This window comes from Pleurodeles waltl, chromosome 4_2, assembly GCF_031143425.1.
Source record: "Pleurodeles waltl isolate 20211129_DDA chromosome 4_2, aPleWal1.hap1.20221129, whole genome shotgun sequence".
NCBI classification, from domain to species: domain Eukaryota; kingdom Metazoa; phylum Chordata; class Amphibia; order Caudata; family Salamandridae; genus Pleurodeles; species Pleurodeles waltl.
In genome coordinates this window covers 106,950,983-106,971,154 of record NC_090443.1, presented here as the reverse complement: position 1 = coordinate 106,971,154, position 20,172 = coordinate 106,950,983, and the positions used below count along the sequence as shown (strand labels likewise).

The window sequence follows — 20,172 nt, the reverse complement described above, 5'->3', positions numbered from 1 at the left end:
TAATTGTGCTGTGCTGATCTGTCTATTGATGTATGCTTGGACTTTTCTTGGACATTCTATTAAAGGAAGAATCTATGCCAGTCTCTTACTTAAATACGATGTTGTTTATGGTTGTTACTTGCTGTAGACATTGAACTTAAGTTATTTCTCTTGCACTATTTGATTTGTACTAATTATGTTTGTGGATGCCCCATAATTTAACCAATACTTTTTGTTGTCTGTTATGACCTTGAATAAACCCTTATGGTTTTGACTTGAATTATCGTCTTGCAGAGTAGGCAGCCCCGATCCTATGCCACGACCCTCTTAATTGTGTTACTTAGAGCGTCACCATGGGAAAAGGACTGAATGGAGGTCCTATGAAGGTTGGAGTCCCCCTGAACTACAGAGGCTGCAGGTGCCTGTGTTACGCCCTTGGTCTCATGTCAGTTTATCATGTGATGTGTGCACCTTGCATGTCAGCTTTACTGTTGAGAAGCATCTACAAAGCAGGGCCCATTGTTACAAAACTAGAAACAAGAGGAGATGAGGTTCAAAAAGAGATGAGGTTGAGTGTCCCAACTCCCCACTAGACAGTTTGGTGCAGTCATAGGCAAATCATTGTGCCTCATTTTTCTTAACAATAAAATAACACTCTCACTCATATATGGTTTCTCTGTGTATAGCATTAACTATCACCATTTGTACAGTGCACACCAAAAAAGGAAATCCTTTTTTTGGCATACTCATAATTGTGCTTGTGATATAAGGTTCTGCCTCACCGAAATGTGAAATAAGCATGATATAACACTGTAAGGCGGTTTATATTATGCATATGTAAATAGATAAAAATTTCACGTGGGATCCTGCATAATTAACATGAGGACTGCTTTGACTGCTTGGGTCATACACCGACTGTTGATGCCAAATCAGACCCCTGAAAAGGTGTAATCAAATTTGCCGGTTCCATGCATGAGTCCAGATTGTTTTGAGTGCCTTCTGTTATCTGCGCATCCATTTTAGAACTCTAGCAATACGCATATCTGTAGTAAAGTAATAACATGTCTAGATGAGTTTACTCAAGCATAGAATAGGAAACCATGACAGCGCTGAGTCCGGCTCTAGATGTTTTGGCCCTGCCAATTTTTGTACCTATAGGTTTTGGTCCAGGGCAGTTAGATCGTACCTGCATTGCCCAAAATTATTTTAATGTTCTTATAAAAAGCACGCTTTTGTGTTTCGGATGATGCTGTATCCTCTTTGAATGCTGCTTGCAGAACAGGCTAATTCTCCGCCAGACGGCGATACTGCTGAAGCTCCGTTCCCTGCGATTACCCAGATCATCCAGCAGAGGTCGCGGTATACAGACAGGGGCTGCCTGCAGAGCTCTCGGTCCCCGCCAGATGTCCCTCTCGCGCACCGCGCTCCCCTCCCCCGGCACTCGGAGCATGGCGGGCGGCGGCGGGCGGTGCTGGCTCTGTGGCTCCCCGGCCTCTATGGTCTAATCGCCGGGCTCAGGATGGCGGAGCGCGGCCTGGAGGTGGGCTCCCTGCCTCGGGAGATCCGGGAGCAGCTGGCCGAGCTGGAGCTCGAGCTGTCCGAAGGTAGGGAGATATACTCTGGGTAGGAGAGGGTGGATCCGTGTTCCTGATAACAGGAGGTAGAAAAGAGGGAAGCAAACGTAAAGGCTCCGAGGCAACCCCTCGCTCTCTGCGCTCCGACGCCCACTGCCCCCCCAAAAGCGAATCTCTAAGATCTCTTCTCCCAGTCCCCACTGTCTGCTCTCCCCTACTGTCTCTGTTCCCAGCCCTCGGTGTCTCTTCTTACAGCCACCTATTGTTTCCTTTCTCAGCCCCCAGAGTCTCCACTCGCAGTGTTTCCTCTCCCAGCGTTTAATTTCCCAGCCCACCCCGGTCACCCCTCTCAGCCCCCCCGTTGTCTTCTGTCCCAGCCCCCCCGTTGTCTTCTGTCCCAGCCCCCCCGTTGTCTTCTGTCCCAGCCCCCCCGTTGTCTTCTGTCCCAGCCCCCCCGTTGTCTTCTGTCCCAGCCCCCCCGTTGTCTTCTGTCCCAGCCCCCCCGTTGTCTTCTGTCCCAGCCCCCCCGTTGTCTTCTGTCCCAGCCCCCCCGTTGTCTTCTGTCCCAGCCCCCCCGTTGTCTTCTGTCCCAGCCCCCCCGTTGTCTTCTGTCCCAGCCCCCCCGTTGTCTTCTGTCCCAGCCCCCCCGTTGTCTTCTGTCCCAGCCCCCCCGTTGTCTTCTGTCCCAGCCCCCCCGTTGTCTTCTGTCCCAGCCCCCCGTTGTCTTCTGTCCCAGCCCCCCGTTGTCTTCTGTCCCAGCCCCCCGTTGTCTTCTGTCCCAGCCCCCCGTTGTCTTCTGTCCCAGCCCCCCGTTGTCTTCTGTCCCAGCCCCCCGTTGTCTTCTGTCCCAGCCCCCCGTTGTCTTCTGTCCCAGCCCCCCGTTGTCTTCTGTCCCAGCCCCCCGTTGTCTTCTGTCCCAGCCCCCCGTTGTCTTCTGTCCCAGCCCCCCGTTGTCTTCTGTCCCAGCCCCCCCGTTGTCTTCTGTCCCAGCCCCCCCGTTGTCTTCTGTCCCAGCCCCCCCGTTGTCTTCTGTCCCAGCCCCCCCGTTGTCTTCTGTCCCAGCCCCCCCGTTGTCTTCTGTCCCAGCCCCCCCGTTGTCTTCTGTCCCAGCCCCCCCGTTGTCTTCTGTCCCAGCCCCCCCGTTGTCTTCTGTCCCAGCCCCCCCGTTGTCTTCTGTCCCAGCCCCCCGTTGTCTTCTGTCCCAGCCCCCCCCCTAGTGTCTTCTGTCCCAGCCCCCCCCTAGTGTCTTCTGTCCCAGCCCCCCCCTAGTGTCTTCTGTCCCAGCCCCCCCCCAGTGTCTTCTGTCCCAGCCCCCCCAGTGTCTTCTGTCCCAGACCCCCCAGTGTCTTCTGTCCCAGACCCCCCAGTGTCTTCTGTCCCAGACCCCCCAGTGTCTTCTGTCCCAGACCCCCCAGTGTCGTCTGTCCCAGACCCCCCAGTGTCGTCTGTCCCAGACCCCCCAGTGTCGTCTGTCCCAGACCCCCCAGTGTCGTCTGTCCCAGACCCCCCAGTGTCGTCTGTCCCAGACCCCCCAGTGTCGTCTGTCCCAGACCCCCCAGTGTCGTCTGTCCCAGACCCCCCAGTGTCGTCTGTCCCAGACCCCCCAGTGTCGTCTGTCCCAGACCCCCCAGTGTCGTCTGTCCCAGACCCCCCAGTGTCGTCTGTCCCAGACCCCCCAGTGTCTTCTGTCCCAGACCCCCCCCAGTGTCTTCTGTCCCAGACCCCCCCCAGTGTCTTCTGTCCCAGACCCCCCCCAGTGTCTTCTGTCCCAGACCCCCCCCAGTGTCTTCTGTCCCAGACCCCCCCCAGTGTCTTCTGTCCCAGACCCCCCAGTGTCTTCTGTCCCAGACCCCCCAGTGTCTTCTGTCCCAGACCCCCCAGTGTCTTCTGTCCCAGACCCCCCAGTGTCTTCTGTCCCAGACCCCCCAGTGTCTTCTGTCCCAGACCCCCCAGTGTCTTCTGTCCCAGACCCCCCAGTGTCTTCTGTCCCAGACCCCCCAGTGTCTTCTGTCCCAGACCCCCCAGTGTCTTCTGTCCCAGACCCCCCAGTGTCGTCTGTCCCAGACCCCCCAGTGTCGTCTGTCCCAGACCCCCCCGTGTCGTCTGTCCCAGACCCCCCCGTGTCGTCTGTCCCAGCCCCCCCCGTGTCGTCTGTCCCAGACCCCCCCGTGTCGTCTGTCCCAGACCCCCCCGTGTCGTCTGTCCCAGACCCCCCCGTGTCGTCTGTCCCAGACCCCCCCGTGTCTTCTGTCCCAGACCCCCCCCGTGTCTTCTGTCCCAGACCCCCCCAGTGTCTTCTGTCCCAGACCCCCCCAGTGTCTTCTGTCCCAGACCCCCCCAGTGTCTTCTGTCCCAGACCCCCCCAGTGTCTTCTGTCCCAGACCCCCCCAGTGTCTTCTGTCCCAGACCCCCCAGTGTCTTCTGTCCCAGACCCCCCCAGTGTCTTCTGTCCCAGACCCCCCCAGTGTCTTCTGTCCCAGACCCCCCCAGTGTCTTCTGTCCCAGACCCCCCCAGTGTCTTCTGTCCCAGACCCCCCCAGTGTCTTCTGTCCCAGACCCCCCCAGTGTCTTCTGTCCCAGACCCCCCCAGTGTCTTCTGTCCCAGGCCCCCCCAGTGTCTTCTGTCCCAGACCCCCCAGTGTCTTCTGTCCCAGACCCCCCCAGTGTCTTCTGTCCCAGACCCCCCAGTGTCTTCTGTCCCAGACCCCCCAGTGTCTTCTGTCCCAGACCCCCCCAGTGTCTTCTGTCCCAGACCCCCCCAGTGTCTTCTGTCCCAGCCCCCCCAGTGTCTTCTGTCCCAGCCCCCCCAGTGTCTTCTGTCCCAGCCCCCCCCAGTGTCTTCTGTCCCAGCCCCCCCCAGTGTCTTCTGTCCCAGCCCCCCCCAGTGTCTTCTGTCCCAGCCCCCCCCAGTGTCTTCTGTCCCAGCCCCCCCCAGTGTCTTCTGTCCCAGCCCCCCCCAGTGTCTTCTGTCCCAGCCCCCCCCAGTGTCTTCTGTCCCAGCCCCCCCCAGTGTCTTCTGTCCCAGCCCCCCCCAGTGTCTTCTGTCCCAGCCCCCCCCAGTGTCTTCTGTCCCAGTCCCCCCCAGTGTCTTCTGTCCCCCCCAGTGTCTTCTGTCCCCCCCAGTGTCTTCTGTCCCCCCCAGTGTCTTCTGTCCCCCCCAGTGTCTTCTGTCCCCCCCAGTGTCTTCTGTCCCCCCCAGTGTCTTCTGTCCCCCCCAGTGTCTTCTGTCCCCCCCAGTGTCTTCTGTCCCAGCCCCCCCCAGTGTCTTCTGTCCCAGCCCCCCCCAGTGTCTTCTGTCCCAGCCCCCCCCAGTGTCTTCTGTCCCAGCCCCCCCCAGTGTCTTCTGTCTCAGCCCCCCCCAGTGTCTTCTGTCTCAGCCCCCCCCAGTGTCTTCTGTCTCAGCCCCCCCAGTGTCTTCTGTCTCAGCCCCCCCAGTGTCTTCTGTCTCAGCCCCCCCAGTGTCTTCTGTCTCAGCCCCCCCAGTGTCTTCTCAGCCCCCCCCAGTGTCTTCTGTCTCAGCCCCCCCCCAGTGTCTTCTGTCTCAGCCCCCCCCCAGTGTCTTCTGTCTCAGCCCCCCCCAGTGTCTTCTGTCTCAGCCCCCCCCAGTGTCTTCTGTCTCAACCCCCCCAGTGTCTTCTGTCTCAGCCCCCCCCAGTGTCTTCTGTCTCAGCCCCCCCCCAGTGTCTTCTGTCTCAGCCCCCCCCAGTGTCTTCTGTCTCAGCCCCCCCCCAGTGTCTTCTGTCTCAGCCCCCCCCCAGTGTCTTCTGTCTCAGCCCCCCCCAGTGTCTTCTGTCTCAGCCCCCCCCCAGTGTCTTCTGTCTCAGCCCCCCCAGTGTCTTCTGTCTCAGCCCCCCCAGTGTCTTCTGTCTCAGCCCCCCCAGTGTCTTCTGTCTCAGCCCCCCCAGTGTCTTCTGTCTCAGCCCCCCCAGTGTCTTCTGTCTCAGCCCCCCCAGTGTCTTCTGTCTCAGCCCCCCCAGTGTCTTCTGTCTCAGCCCCCCCAGTGTCTTCTGTCTCAGCCCCCCCAGTGTCTTCTGTCTCAGCCCCCCCAGTGTCTTCTGTCTCAGCCCCCCCAGTGTCTTCTGTCTCAGCCCCCCCAGTGTCTTCTGTCTCAGCCCCCCCAGTGTCTTCTGTCTCAGCCCCCCCAGTGTCTTCTGTCTCAGCCCCCCCAGTGTCTTCTGTCTCAGCCCCCCCAGTGTCTTCTGTCTCAGCCCCCCCAGTGTCTTCTGTCTCAGCCCCCCCAGTGTCTTCTGTCTCAGCCCCCCCAGTGTCTTCTGTCTCAGCCCCCCCAGTGTCTTCTGTCTCAGCCCCCCCAGTGTCTTCTGTCTCAGCCCCCCCAGTGTCTTCTGTCTCAGCCCCCCCAGTGTCTTCTGTCTCAGCCCCCCCAGTGTCTTCTGTCTCAGCCCCCCCAGTGTCTTCTGTCTCAGCCCCCCCAGTGTCTTCTGTCTCAGCCCCCCCAGTGTCTTCTGTCTCAGCCCCCCCAGTGTCTTCTGTCTCAGCCCCCCCAGTGTCTTCTGTCTCAGCCCCCCAGTGTCTTCTGTCTCAGCCCCCCAGTGTCTTCTGTCTCAGCCCCCCCAGTGTCTTCTGTCTCAGCCCCCCCAGTGTCTTCTGTCCCAGCCCCCCCAGTGTCTTCTGTCTCAGCCCCCCCAGTGTCACCCCTCCCCACCCCCCCAGTGTCACCCCTCCCCACCCCCCAGTGTCACCCCTCCCAACCCCCCAGTGTCATCCCTCCCAATGTCTTCTGTCCCAGCCCCCCCAGTGTCTTCTGTCCCAGCCCCCCCAGTGTCTTCTGTCCCAGCCCCCCCAGTGTCTTCTGTCCCAGCCCCCCCAGTGTCTTCTGTCCCAGACCCCCCAGTGTCTTCTGTCCCAGACCCCCCAGTGTCGTCTGTCCCAGACCCCCCAGTGTCGTCTGTCCCAGACCCCCCAGTGTCGTCTGTCCCAGACCCCCCAGTGTCGTCTGTCCCAGACCCCCCAGTGTCGTCTGTCCCAGACCCCCCAGTGTCGTCTGTCCCAGACCCCCCAGTGTCTTCTGTCCCAGCCCCCCCCCAGTGTCTTCTGTCCCAGCCCCCCCCCAGTGTCTTCTGTCCCAGACCCCCCCCAGTGTCTTCTGTCCCAGACCCCCCCCAGTGTCTTCTGTCCCAGACCCCCCAGTGTCTTCTGTCCCAGACCCCCCAGTGTCTTCTGTCCCAGACCCCCCAGTGTCTTCTGTCCCAGACCCCCCAGTGTCTTCTGTCCCAGACCCCCCAGTGTCTTCTGTCCCAGACCCCCCAGTGTCTTCTGTCCCAGACCCCCCAGTGTCTTCTGTCCCAGACCCCCCAGTGTCTTCTGTCCCAGACCCCCCAGTGTCGTCTGTCCCAGACCCCCCAGTGTCTTCTGTCCCAGACCCCCCAGTGTCGTCTGTCCCAGACCCCCCAGTGTCGTCTGTCCCAGACCCCCCAGTGTCGTCTGTCCCAGACCCCCCCGTGTCGTCTGTCCCAGACCCCCCCGTGTCGTCTGTCCCAGCCCCCCCCGTGTCGTCTGTCCCAGCCCCCCCCGTGTCGTCTGTCCCAGCCCCCCCCGTGTCTTCTGTCCCAGCCCCCCCCGTGTCTTCTGTCCCAGACCCCCCAGTGTCTTCTGTCCCAGACCCCCCAGTGTCTTCTGTCCCAGACCCCCCAGTGTCTTCTGTCCCAGACCCCCCCAGTGTCTTCTGTCCCAGACCCCCCCAGTGTCTTCTGTCCCAGACCCCCCCAGTGTCTTCTGTCCCAGACCCCCCCAGTGTCTTCTGTCCCAGCCCCCCCAGTGTCTTCTGTCCCAGACCCCCCCAGTGTCTTCTGTCCCAGACCCCCCCAGTGTCTTCTGTCCCAGACCCCCCCAGTGTCTTCTGTCCCAGACCCCCCCAGTGTCTTCTGTCCCAGACCCCCCCAGTGTCTTCTGTCCCAGACCCCCCCAGTGTCTTCTGTCCCAGACCCCCCCAGTGTCTTCTGTCCCAGACCCCCCCAGTGTCTTCTGTCCCAGACCCCCCCAGTGTCTTCTGTCTCAGCCCCCCCAGTGTCTTCTGTCTCAGCCCCCCCAGTGTCTTCTGTCTCAGCCCCCCCAGTGTCTTCTGTCTCAGCCCCCCCAGTGTCTTCTGTCTCAGCCCCCCCAGTGTCTTCTGTCTCAGCCCCCCCAGTGTCTTCTGTCTCAGCCCCCCCAGTGTCTTCTGTCTCAGCCCCCCCAGTGTCTTCTGTCTCAGCCCCCCCAGTGTCTTCTGTCTCAGCCCCCCCAGTGTCTTCTGTCTCAGCCCCCCCAGTGTCTTCTGTCTCAGCCCCCCCAGTGTCTTCTGTCTCAGCCCCCCCAGTGTCTTCTGTCCCAGCCCCCCCAGTGTCTTCTGTCCCAGCCCCCCCAGTGTCACCCCTCCCCACCCCCCCAGTGTCACCCCTCCCCACCCCCCCAGTGTCACCCCTCCCCACCCCCCAGTGTCATCCCTCCCAATGTCTTCTGTCCCAGCCCCCCAGTGTCACCCCTCCCAATGTCTTCTGTCCCAGCCCCCCCAGTGTCACCCCTCCCAGCGTCACCCCTCCCAATTTCTGTCCCAGCCCCCCCAGTGTCAACCCTCCCAGCCCCCCCAGTGTCACCCCTCCCCACCCCCCCAGTGTCACCCCTCCCAACCCCCCAGTGTCATCCCTCCCAATGTCTTCTGTCCCAGCCCCCCAGTGTCACCCCTCCCAATGTCTTCTGTCCCAGCCCCCCCAGTGTCACCCCTCCCAGCGTCACCCCTCCCAATTTCTGTCCCAGCCCCCCCAGTGTCAACCCTCCCAGCCCCCCTCAGTGTCAACCCTCCCAGCCCCTCTGTGTCACCCCTCCCAGCCCCCCTCAGTGTCACCCTCCAAACCCCCTCAGTGTCACCCTCCAAACCCCCCCAGTGTCATCCCTCCCAACCCCCCAGTGTCATCCCTCCCAATGTCTTCTGTCCCAGCCCCCCAGTGTCACCCCTCCCAATGTCTTCTGTCCCAGCCCCCCCAGTTTCACCCCTCCCAGCGTCACCCCTCCCAATTTCTGTCCCAGCCCCCCCAGTGTCAACCCTCCCAGCCCCCCTCAGTGTCAACCCTCCCAGCCCCCCTCAGTGTCAACCCTCCCAGCCCCTCTGTCACCCCTCCCAGCCCCCCTCAGTGTCACCCTCCAAACCCCCTCAGTGTCACCCTCCAAACCCCCCCAGTGTCACCCTCCAAACCCCCCCAGTGTCACCCTCCAAACCCCCCCAGTGTCACCCTCCAAACCCCCCCAGTGTTACCCTCCAAACCCCCCCAGTGTCACCCTCCAAACCCCCCCAGTGTCACCCTCCAAACCCCCCCAGTGTCACCCTCCAAACCCCCCCAGTGTCACCCTCCAAACCCCCCCAGTGTCACCCTCCAAACCCCCCCCAGTGTCACCCTCCAAACCCCCCCAGTGTCACCCTCCAAACCCCCCCAGTGTCACCCTCCAAACCCCCCCAGTGTCACTCTCCAAACCCCCCCAGTGTCACTCTCCAAACCCCCCCAGTGTCACTCTCCAAACCCCCCCAGTGTCACCCTCCAAACCCCCCCAGTGTCACCCTCCAAACCCCCCCAGTGTCACCCTCCAAACCCCCCCAGTGTCACCCTCCAAACCCCCCCAGTGTCACCCCTCCAAACCCCCCCAGTGTCACCCCTCCAAACCCCCCCAGTGTCACCCCTCCAAACCCCCCCAGTGTCACCCCTCCAAACCCCCCCAGTGTCACCCCTCCAAACCCCCCCAGTGTCACCCCTCCAAACCCCCCAGTGTCACCCCTCCCCACCCCCCCCAGTGTCACCCCTCCCCACCCCCAGTGTCACCCCTCCCAATGTCTTCTGTCCCAGCCCCCCCAGTGTCACCCCTCCCAGCGTCACCCCTCCCAATTTCTGTCCCAGCCCCCCCAGTGTCAACCCTCCCAGCCCCCCTCAGTGTCAACCCTCCCAGCCCCCCTCAGTGTCAACCCTCCCAGCCCCCCCCAGTGTCAACCCTCCCAGCCCCCCCAGTGTCAACCCTCCATCCCCCCCCAGTGTCAACCCTCCATCCCCCCCCAGTGTCAACCCTCCATCCCCCCCCAGTGTCACCCCTCCCATCCCCCCCCAGTGTCACCCCTCCCATCCCCCCCCGGCGTGTCTCCTGTGCCATCCCCCCCCCCCGGCGTGTCTCCTGTCCCATCCCCCCCCCCCCACGGCGTGTCTCCTGTCCCATCCCCCCCCCCCCCCCCCGGCGTGTCTCCTGTCCCATCCCCCCCCCCCGGCGTGTCTCCTGTCCCATCCCCCCCCCCCGGCGTGTCTCCTGTCCCATCCCCCCCCCCCCCCGGCATGTCTCCTGTCCCATCCCCCCCCCGGCGTGTCTCGTGTCCCATCCCATCCCCCCCCCCCGGCGTGTCTCGTGTCCCATCCCATCCCCCCCCCCCGGTGTGTCTCTTGTCCCATCCCCCCCCCCCGGCGTGTCTCCTGTCGCTGCACCCCCCCCCGGCGTGTCTCCTGTCGCTGCACCCCCCCCCCCCGGCGTGTCTCCTGTCGCTGCACCCCCCCCCCCCCCCCCGGCGTGTCTCCTGTCGCTGCCCCCCCCCCCCCCGGCGTGTCTCCTGTCGCTGCCCCCCCCCCCCCGGCGTGTCTCCTGTCGCTGCACCCCCCCCCCCCGGCGTGTCTCCTGTCGCTGCACCCCCCCCCCCCGGCGTGTCTCCTGTCGCTGCACCCCCCCCCCGGCGTGTCTCCTGTCGCTGCACACCCCCCCCCGGCGTGTCTCCTGTCGCTGCACCCCCCCCCCCGGCGTGTCTCCTGTCGCTGCACCCCCCCCCGGCGTGTCTCCTGTCGCTGCACCCCCCCCGGCGTGTCTCCTGTCGCTGCACCCCCCTCCCCCCCCCCCGGCGTGTCTCCTGTCGCTGCACCCCCCCCCCGGCGTGTCTCCTGTCGCTGCACCCCCCCCCCCCGGCGTGTCTCCTGTCGCTGCACCCCCCCCCCCGGCGTGTCTCCTGTCGCTGCACCCCCCCCCCCCGGCGTGTCTCCTGTCGCTGCACCCCCCCCCGGCGTGTCTCCTGTCGCTGCACCCCCCCCGGCGTGTCTCCTGTCGCTGCACCCCCCCCGGCGTGTCTCCTGTCGCTGCACCCCCCCCCCCCGGCGTGTCTCCTGTCGCTGCACCCCCCCCCCCGGCGTGTCTCCTGTCGCTGCACCCCCCCCCCCGGCGTGTCTCCTGTTGCTGCACCCCCCCCCCCGGCGTGTCTCCTGTTGCTGCACCCCCCCCCCCGGCGTGTCTCCTGTCGCTGCACCCCCCCCCCCCGGCGTGTCTCCTGTCGCTGCACCCCCCCCCCCCGGCGTGTCTCCTGTCGCTGCACCCCCCCCCCCGGCGTGTCTCCTGTCGCTGCACCCCCCCCCCCCCGGCGTGTCTCCTGTCGCTGCACCCCCCCCCGCGTGTCTCCTGTCGCTGCACCCCCCCCGCGTGTCTCCTGTCGCTGCACCCCCCCCCCCCGGCGTGTCTCCTGTCGCTGCACCCCCCCCCCCGGCGTGTCTCCTGTCGCTGCACCCCCCCCCGGCGTGTCTCCTGTCGCTGCACCCCCCCCCGGCGTGTCTCCTGTCGCTGCACCCCCCCCCCCCGGCTTGTCTCCTGTCGCTGCACCCCCCCCCCCCCGGCGTGTCTCCTGTCGCTGCACCCCCCCCCCCCGGCGTGTCTCCTGTCGCTGCACCCCCCCACCCCCGGCGTGTCTCCTGTCGCTGCACCCCCCCCCCCCCCGGCGTGTCTCCTGTCGCTGCACCCCCCCCCCCGGCGTGTCTCCTGTCGCTGCACCCCCCCCCCCCGGCGTGTCTTCTGTCGCTGCACCCCCCCCGGCGTGTCTCCTGTCGCTGCCCAACCCCTCCCCCTGTGTCTCCTGTCGCTGCCCAACCCCTCCCCCTGTGTCTCCTGTCGCAGCCCAACCCCTCCCCCTGTGTCTCCTGTCGCAGCCCAACCCCTCCCCCTGTGTCTCCTGTTGCGGCCCCTCCCTCTGTGTCGCAGCCCATCCCCCATTTCTATGGTGTCTCTTGTTGCAGTGCTCCTAAAGAGAGGCATCTCTCAGAGTCCCCTCTGTGTGCAACTTGACCTTGCCCCTTTTGTGACACTTGACCTTGCCCCTATCACGCCACTTGACCCTGCCTCTTTGTGTCACGTGCCCCAGCCCTAAAGTGCCTTTTTTCCAAGCCTTCTGTGTCTTCTCCTCCCCCGGTGTCTCCTCTCCCAGCCACCCCTAGTGTTTCCTTCACCAAGCTCCTTGTCCCATCTCTGAGCCTGGCCCCCTGTAGGGTCAGTCCACCCCCTCTGTGTGTATCACATCTCATACCCCCTACTCCCCCGGTGTCACTTCTCCTGGCTGCTTCTGAGGTTGCATCCCTCCATCCGCCAAAACTACAGCGCCCCCCCAATCCCCTGCTGTGTCACCTGTCACAGCCCCTGCCTCTCTGTCACTGCTTCCAGTTTGCATCATCGTCTAATTTCCGAGATCACCCATACTGTCTTATTTTAATGCCCTGTCTCTGTTGCTTGCACCCCTGTGTGAGCCTGGGGTTTTAGTTCCTTCAACCTGCTCCCCAGAAGACCCAACTTTTCCCTTTATAGTCTTCCTTCCCTTCCCCCTTCATGGTCTCACTTCCCTTCCCCAATTATATTATTTTTTTCCTTTCCCCAGCATGGTTTCACTTCCTGTTCCCCAACTTGGTCTCACTTCTTGTACCCCCGCCTTAGTCTCACGCCTCTAACACGGTCTCCTCCATTGGTGTCCAACATCCTGGTTTCATCTCTCATTCAACTCAACTCTGAGGAGACAGAAGTACTGATCTTTGGAAGAAATACCTTTGCATGGGGCCACAGCTGGTGGCCGGCAGAACTCGGACCAATAGCCACACCAACAGACCATGCACGGAACCTCAGCATCATTCTGGACCGCCAGCTCTCCATGAAAAGACAATTTTACAAGGTTGCCACTTCCTGTTTACGCATGCTCCGCTGAATTTTCAGATGGATCCCTGTCGACACAAGAAAGACCATCAAGCAGGCCCTCGTCACCAGCCGTCTCGACTACAGGAACACTTTCTACGCCAGGCTCTTCAAACACCTCCTCAAAAGGCTCCAGACCATTTAGAACACCGCAGCCAGACTGATCCTAGATCTCCCCAAACTGACACACCCAATACCTCAGAAACCTCTACTGGCTCCCGGTCCAGAAGAGATGCAAGTTCAAGATCTTTATGCATGCATACAAAGCACTCCACGACAAAGGACCATTGTACATCAGCCATCGACTGAACTACCACCTGCCCGCAAGACATCTGTGCTCCTCCTCCTCTTTCCGCTTGCGCACCCCCCTGCATCCGTTGGAACTGCAGAGGTGTCCACTCCTTCATTGCGGCCCAGCAGCCAAGACCTGGAACAGCCTGCTCAACAGCACCTTTCCTAGTGGACTTCAGATAGAGACTCAAGACCTGGCTCTGTTGAGACCCTCAGTGCTGCGTTATACGGTTTGATAGATTTTTTTCCTGTGATCTCACCTCTCATTCTCTCTCTGTTCCTAACCTCACCTTCTGTGGCCTTCCCTTTGTGTTCTCACATGTGCTCTCCTCCTTTTGTGGTCTGGCTTCCCTTGCCCATCCCCATTTGCTTTCTTTTCTCCGTGCCACCCCTTCCCCATCTGTGTTCTTTCCACCATTGCCCTCCAACTTTCGCTTTATTGCCATCTGTACCTTTTCTTCCCTCTGTTTCCCCCTTTGTGCCTTCACTTCCTGTGCCCTGCTCCCTTTTACAATCGTGCCTCCCCTCATTATCGTCTTGCCGTCTGTGCCTTTCACTGCTCCCTTGCGTCCTTGGCACCTGTGCTCTTCCTGCCCTTGCACTCTTGCCACCTGTTGCTTCCACCCCCTTTGCGCACTTGCCACCAGCGCACTGCCCCTCCCGTTGTAGTATTGCCACGTATTCCCTCCTCACTTTTCATATTTCCTCCTGTACCACCACCCCTTTGTAGACTTGCCACATGCCCCCTATGTTCACATCCACGTTTGCAGTATTTACCTTGTGGGAATGGATTTCTCCAATTAGCAGTTATTTATTTGGCACAATTCTTTTAAGGTTAATTTGCATTCGAGTGTTCAGCAAAAGTTCTGCAAGGCCCGGATCCCTTGCTGGTTGTAAGGACGGTCGTGGACTGTGCAATTTAGTTCCATTCCGCTTCACTGTATGTACATGTATCGGATGTAGCTTTTGAGACCCCTTCATTAAATGGTAGATACAAACTGAGGATCGCTGATCACAGAAGCTCGTGTACCCAAACAAGGAGGCCGAAAGGGGAATCTAGCTCCCGCAGTCTGCTGAATGCTGGGGTGTAGAAGAACAAAGGCTTGCGGGTTCTTATACAATGAACTCCTCTCTGCTTTCAAGCAAAATCCTTTTTGTTATGTATCACGATAATCCCGTGATAACATACCGCTCCTCGATGTCGCAACAACCCGTCCTTAAGAGAGGAATCCCATTTGTAGTGTCGCCCGTGCTCGAATTAGAATCCCCTTCACCCGGCTGCTGTCTCGCTTTGCTTTCGAGAAGTGATGCCGTTTACATAACCAGTAGTCCCATAAATGCACGCCTGCAGCATCTTGGCATAGCTTCGCCATCTTAAATTCTGAATATTTTTTTCCAGAAAATATGCATTCCCATATATAAATAGGTCTGAATGTTTTACACGATTTATGTGGCCAGCCAAGAACGTGTACATTCTGTATGATTGGTGCTCAGATTGTGTCCGGGCTATAAGGCCCTACCGTCCAGGGACGGGCGTATCTGTAGTGATGTAACATATCAATCCCAACTGCTCTGCTCTTGTAGGTGTATATTTGATGTTGGTGAATACACTCTAATATATGAGTAACATCACATAATCAGTATGTGGTTTTGCAAGTCACGCTAAGGCCCAGGTCTATCGTGTAATTTTCAGTATAGTTAAGTATGTGTGTACGTTTTTACATCTGTGTTTTCAAACGTGCATTTATTCACTGAATAAAACTAAAGTTAAAGGGGACTTAACACTGAGCAGTCGTACTTTGGGTATTGTATTATTTTGTTACCCTTTTTGTCCTCAACAAGGGGGATTACATCATTGTAGATTTAATGACTGATATTGACCATTGAGTAGTGTGATATTGTATTTATGGCTGTAGTTTAAATTTAAGACGGTGTACTTCTGGGTGGAAGTTAAACATGTAGGACTTAATGTTACGGTAGTAACTTTACTTGTAAATTTCTTCTTTTTTGTATTTTTCTTATGGCATCACCATGGACCATCCTTTTTTCAACTACATGCATTGTTAGGGATGGATTATGGATGTGCATTTTATTGAGGGGTATATCTTTTAAGATGGCAATGCACACCATGCGATATCTCTAGGACAGGCTTCTCCAACGAGTAGCTTGTGAGCTACTGGGAGCTCACTGGTTCCCTGCAAGTAGCTCTCCTGCATGCAGCCCAGCAGCTTAAATAAATTTGGCGCTTTTGCATTATTGAATTATTATATATGTCCTAAAATTGAAAAGCAAGTATTCTGGATGAAAGCATATGTTCATAAAGTGATGCTTTAAGAAAAAATGGGTTTCCAAAATATATTTAAAGTTGATATTTGCCTGATAAATCATGCGGTGTTGGGGGAAACTTATTACAAATACTATTTATGTGGTGCTAAGGGCCTTGCAGCTTTGGCTGTCAAGTATAACGCACATAGAGACATTCCAAATTGATAAAGTCTGTTTTTTACATTACTGTGTGCAAATCTACTGGAAGCATTGAGGTAGCCCATACCAGTAATCTTGCATGGTGTGGCCAATAATGTAATTGTGTTTGAGCTGGGCACTGTTTCAACACTAATAATAGTAACTCTGGATGATTTTCATTTGAACATAAGTAGCTCTTACTACAGAAAAGGTTGGCGATTGCAAAACTCTTTTAATTTGGGTTAGTGGATCTATTTTGGTTGACCTTGTGTTCTGTGGAGTAAGTTTGATTTTGAATCCCAGCATAATATGTGACCCAAATTTGTATGTGGTCGATGCAATAGCTGGGCCAGCAAGGGTGTGGGCTTTTTCCACAGAGTTTCTTCCTGTGTTCAGCGAGTTTTTCACTAAAATTGGACAAAGTCTAATTCTGTCACCAAAATATAAGTTATTTCCTCTGTGTTTGTAGTATATCTGTATGACTGACACCGCATGGGTTAGGGCTTTCCCCAGGTTACATTTGCTAATGTCTTTTGAGTTTGATGTTGGCGAGCACTGAAGTAGGCTGATGTTTGCACCCAAAATAAGTTGCTGCCTGTATGTGTTTGTGGAAGTCATGACTTATGAGCTGCCAAGAGGTGCTCGGCGTGTGCTGCATGTTTTTTATTAATTTCCATGCAGTTTGTGATATCTAATGTTAGATAACATTCCAGATGTATGTAAAAATGCACACGCACCTCTTTGTCATCACTTTCTGGACTTTGAGCTCAATTAGGTGTTTTTTGCAAACTTCAAAACTGCTCGCTGAAAACTCACAAAATTTGGGAGAATGAAGGGTTGATTTTAGAAGGCACTTTTCCTCAAGTTTGTTTCAGATTGGCCAGTGGGCGGAAGTTATTAAGGTTGAAAAATTGGATTTTATATTGAGTCAGGTGTCATTGTGATGTTGTGACTGCAACCTCACCCATTTACGGAAATATGTAGCTGTTTTTGAATGTAGGCATTTTTACCTATAAACTCATGACCACAACATACCTTCTCCTAGACAAAACAACACACAACCATGAAAGACATTGGCATGACTTTAACATAACTCCAGTAGCCACGTCTGATGAGACTGAAATTACAATGTGAAATCTGTTAAGTTGTGGCCATGGCAGGTCGCTGCATTGGACATTTGAGCATACACTTTGGCGGCGTGCTGTCTATAAATATGTGTATCTTTCTTTACTCACTTATAATTAGATCCATGTATCCATATTTTCATTTGTCCATGTATGTAAGTGTACATATTTAGGGCTTAGTTATTATTGCTTTGACAACTCTGGTTTCCAAGCTGACTACTCTCCATCTCATAATGTGTGTGATTTATGGACTTGAACCAATGGATGTGCTTATCTGTCTGATTTCCTCTTCTCGTTAGCGCTACATTGTACTATATGAGGTACATGGTTTACTGAACAAAGAAGCGCCGCAAAACCCATCTGCCGAGCATATAGACATTATTTTAAAACAAGTAGTTTCTTTACTAAAATATACCCCTGCTACTGAAAATAAAGCATACTTTTTGTTGCTAATACCGCAGCTGAGACAGTCATAAAACATTGGGCAGTATTTTGCTTTCTGCTTGGAAAAAAACATATTTAATGCCATCTAAATGTGTAATACAAATAACACCTACGTGGTAAGCTGCACCGGGGACCAGCATTGCCATCTCCGCGGTGACTGTTAATTGCCTCTCAACCTTGTAACTCGTGGTTTATAATCGATGTATTAGGTCTAAAGTTAACATTTAGTCTGCCCGACAAAGTTAAAGCTGTTTGAAAAACCTTTTCCTTGAAAGCAAAAAAAGCTGAAAATAAACTATGTAAGTTTGAAGGGTGCGAAAAATGTCAAGAGAGTAATATGATATTTCCATGTAGCAAGTACTAATGATAGGCAGAAATGTTTTCTCACAATTAAATCAAAGGAGCACTTTTTTGAATGCGGGTGTCAAGCTTTAAGTGTACTTGTCTCATTATTGTGTAAAGGTGCGGAAGAGGAACCTGAATCAACTAGTCATATTAAGAGATTATGGAATTAAGCAAACAAACAGGGTACTTGTAATAGATAAAAAGCAGAGGAGTACTTTGTGAAGGAAGCTGTCCTAGGAAGTTGGTGATGGGGAGTATTGCTCCAATAACGTGGAGATTTCGTGGAATTCTGAAGCAGAAGACAGGATGGAAAGGGACTGGAGCCATGGTCCCGGATGTGGATCTAGAATATCTGATATCAAGGAAGTACGATGATTGTGTGAAAACAGGACAGGGAACAGAGGAGAGATATTTCAACACACACCAACGATTCCAGCACAGTGTCAAGAGTTCACAGCTTGCAGGAGTACCTATGTCAGACAAATTTGTATTTCATAGAAGGACACAATTACGACCCTAATGCTTTCAGCCATATGTCAACAATATATGAAAACAGTTGTTAATAAGCTATGGCTCTCGTTTTACGACCTTGCGTAACACCAGGTCAGGCGCGAACTGGATTCCAACAGTTGCTCAACATTCACACTTTTCCAGCATACATTTAATTCAATCTGTAATACGTGGCACAGTTTGTGTGGAGACACCCAACACTATTACGAGATTCTCAGGTTGACTGGAGGCAGAATGTTTGTTTTTTGCCGTGCTGTTCTGGGGTGTGTGGCTCTAGGAATGTTCTGTGGATACCACACAGGTAATATGCACCACGTGGAATTTCTGTTTGCCGCACAAGATAACAGGCCATTCCGAAAAAGAGCCTAATTGTTTCTTGTTAATTTTGCACTCAAAACATGTTACATTTGTAATTCCGACATTTCTACATATTATAAAATTGCTAGAATACAACGTCGTTACTGGCTTGTAAACCAAGCTTCACTATTCTAGGATAGGTACCTGCGTTGACGTATATTAAAGGTAGGATAGTCTTGCCACAAGCCTTCGGCTTATCTCGAGTTCCCGGTGACAGTTTCTAAGAAAGAAAAAAAAAACACACACATCTTGGTCTGTTTGCTTTATGAAGTCACCAGAGCTCTTGCTCGGCTTTGAGCTTTGTGAATAGACTTCCGGTATTTTTTTTTTTTTTTTACTGTACCTTTGTGGCTGGCAGAGGGAAACCATGAAGAGAGAATGCAGAACAGGGCAGCTAAAACAGAGATGGCGGAGGCAGTTGGATTTAGAGCAACATATGTTTTACCTAAATTCCCGGAGGTTTAAGTAGCTCCTAACCGTGTATTTTTTATTTTTTTTGCTCTGCTTGTGGACACGTCTACTTTTGGTAAATGAGAAGACTGAGGCACAGGGAGATGCATGGATTCCCCCGATATCATTCAGCTTGATCATGTGGGAAGAGAACGCTCATCTCTTGGTTCTAAGTATGTCGGAGTTGCCTCCAGAGGACACCTCTTTCAATCTCTGTATTTGTATGAATGACTAGCTTCGACTTTCATTCATGGACGCTTTTCGTATACATGCACTGCTTGTACAGGAATATGTAACATCTAAATTATCCATCTGAGCAGATACACCAAACACCCCTGTTTTAGGAATGCTTAGTTAAGTATAATCACACAACAGTATTTGATTTCCATAGGTGGTTGGAGGATACCCATTTTCCTTAGATCAGGCTGTATTTATAACATTTTCGTGGCCACATACCAAGGATCTCAGTTTTTGAGGGTTTGAGTTTAAAATTGTCTTTTAATATCCAGGGGTCTATTGCTTGTAGGCACTGTGGCAGTCTAGACTTGTCTATATCTCAAGGCTTTCCCAATTTTAATATAATCCGGGTTTCATGAGCATTATTTTAACAGGTGATTGCAGAAGAATTGAAAAGCTCATAGTGTAGGGAAAGGTATACATTTAAGAGCAGAGGGTGATCTTTGCGCTTTGGGAGATACCTGCCTTTTGGGAGGATGGCGCTGACCAGAAAGAAGTGAGTGTTATGATTTGTGCCCTCTGAGGTAGAACTTATTTTTCCAGTGTAGGATGTTCTTGAATTCCTGTGCAAATTAATATTTGAAGTAGTAGTTAATTGAGTAACTTTTCACAGGTAAACAAAGGTCAAATAGGAAGTATATGGTGACTCCACTGGATTCAGTGGTGTTCTTGCGGTCATCCCAGATTGCAGATTACACTGACTTGGTGTCCCAACCAGGTTGGGAACATGTCTTAACAGGGTGGAAGTTGTTTTGTTTAAGGAAATTGGAGATCTGAGTGTCTACTACTTCATCACGTGGCTTACCTAGCATTGAGTAAGCTAAAATTTGATGTGTATGTATGTGTGTATATATAGATATGTGTGTATATATATATGTATTAATGTGCCTAGTTCATTTGTTTTCAACCTTAACTTTTTTCAGGATGAGTTCAATGTAGAAAGTGTTTAATTCACTGGATAATTCCCTGGTTTAAATGGACTGTGATGTCTCTGGCCAGTATGGCCACAAAATGTCCAAGGGCAGAACATTCTTAAATATGTTTAGTGAGCACGGGTCAGTGAATAGACCAGCAATGCTAATTGTTTTGATGAGCTTTGTTTCATTTATGGAAGTCTAGTTGGGATTTGATTGTGTGGTGGTGAAGGCAGGATTTAACAAACTAACAGTGTTGATGTATTTATGGACTGTCTTTGTTAAAATGTGGGTCTCAAGGTCTACATGACTTTTTTTTTTAGTGAATTGTTATGCTACAGGGTTTTACATTTCGAAATTTAAAGATAATTCCGAAGAAGTACATAGTAGCATGCAAAGCATCGGAGTTTGTTTGTGCATATTTAGATTTCTGACCTGTTTGATGCTTGCCTTGTAGTTACAATTTTGTTGCTGCACTTGTTTTTAGGTTGAGCATAGCAGTACGCAAGTGCTTCTTTTCCGACATGTTGGTAT

General features: G+C 54.9%; 1 protein-coding gene across 1 annotated transcript in view; it reads left to right on the top strand.

Annotated features, from left to right (window-relative positions):
• The first annotated feature begins 1,386 nt into the window (after positions 1-1,386).
• The window catches only part of DIP2B (disco interacting protein 2 homolog B), a 738,038-nt gene continuing 719,252 nt past the window's right edge, over positions 1,387-20,172 (top strand). The window contains exon 1 of the mRNA XM_069230866.1: positions 1,387-1,583. Coding sequence (XP_069086967.1) covers positions 1,499-1,583 — 85 coding nt within the window. The 5' untranslated portion in view covers positions 1,387-1,498. The remainder of the gene's footprint in view (positions 1,584-20,172) is intronic.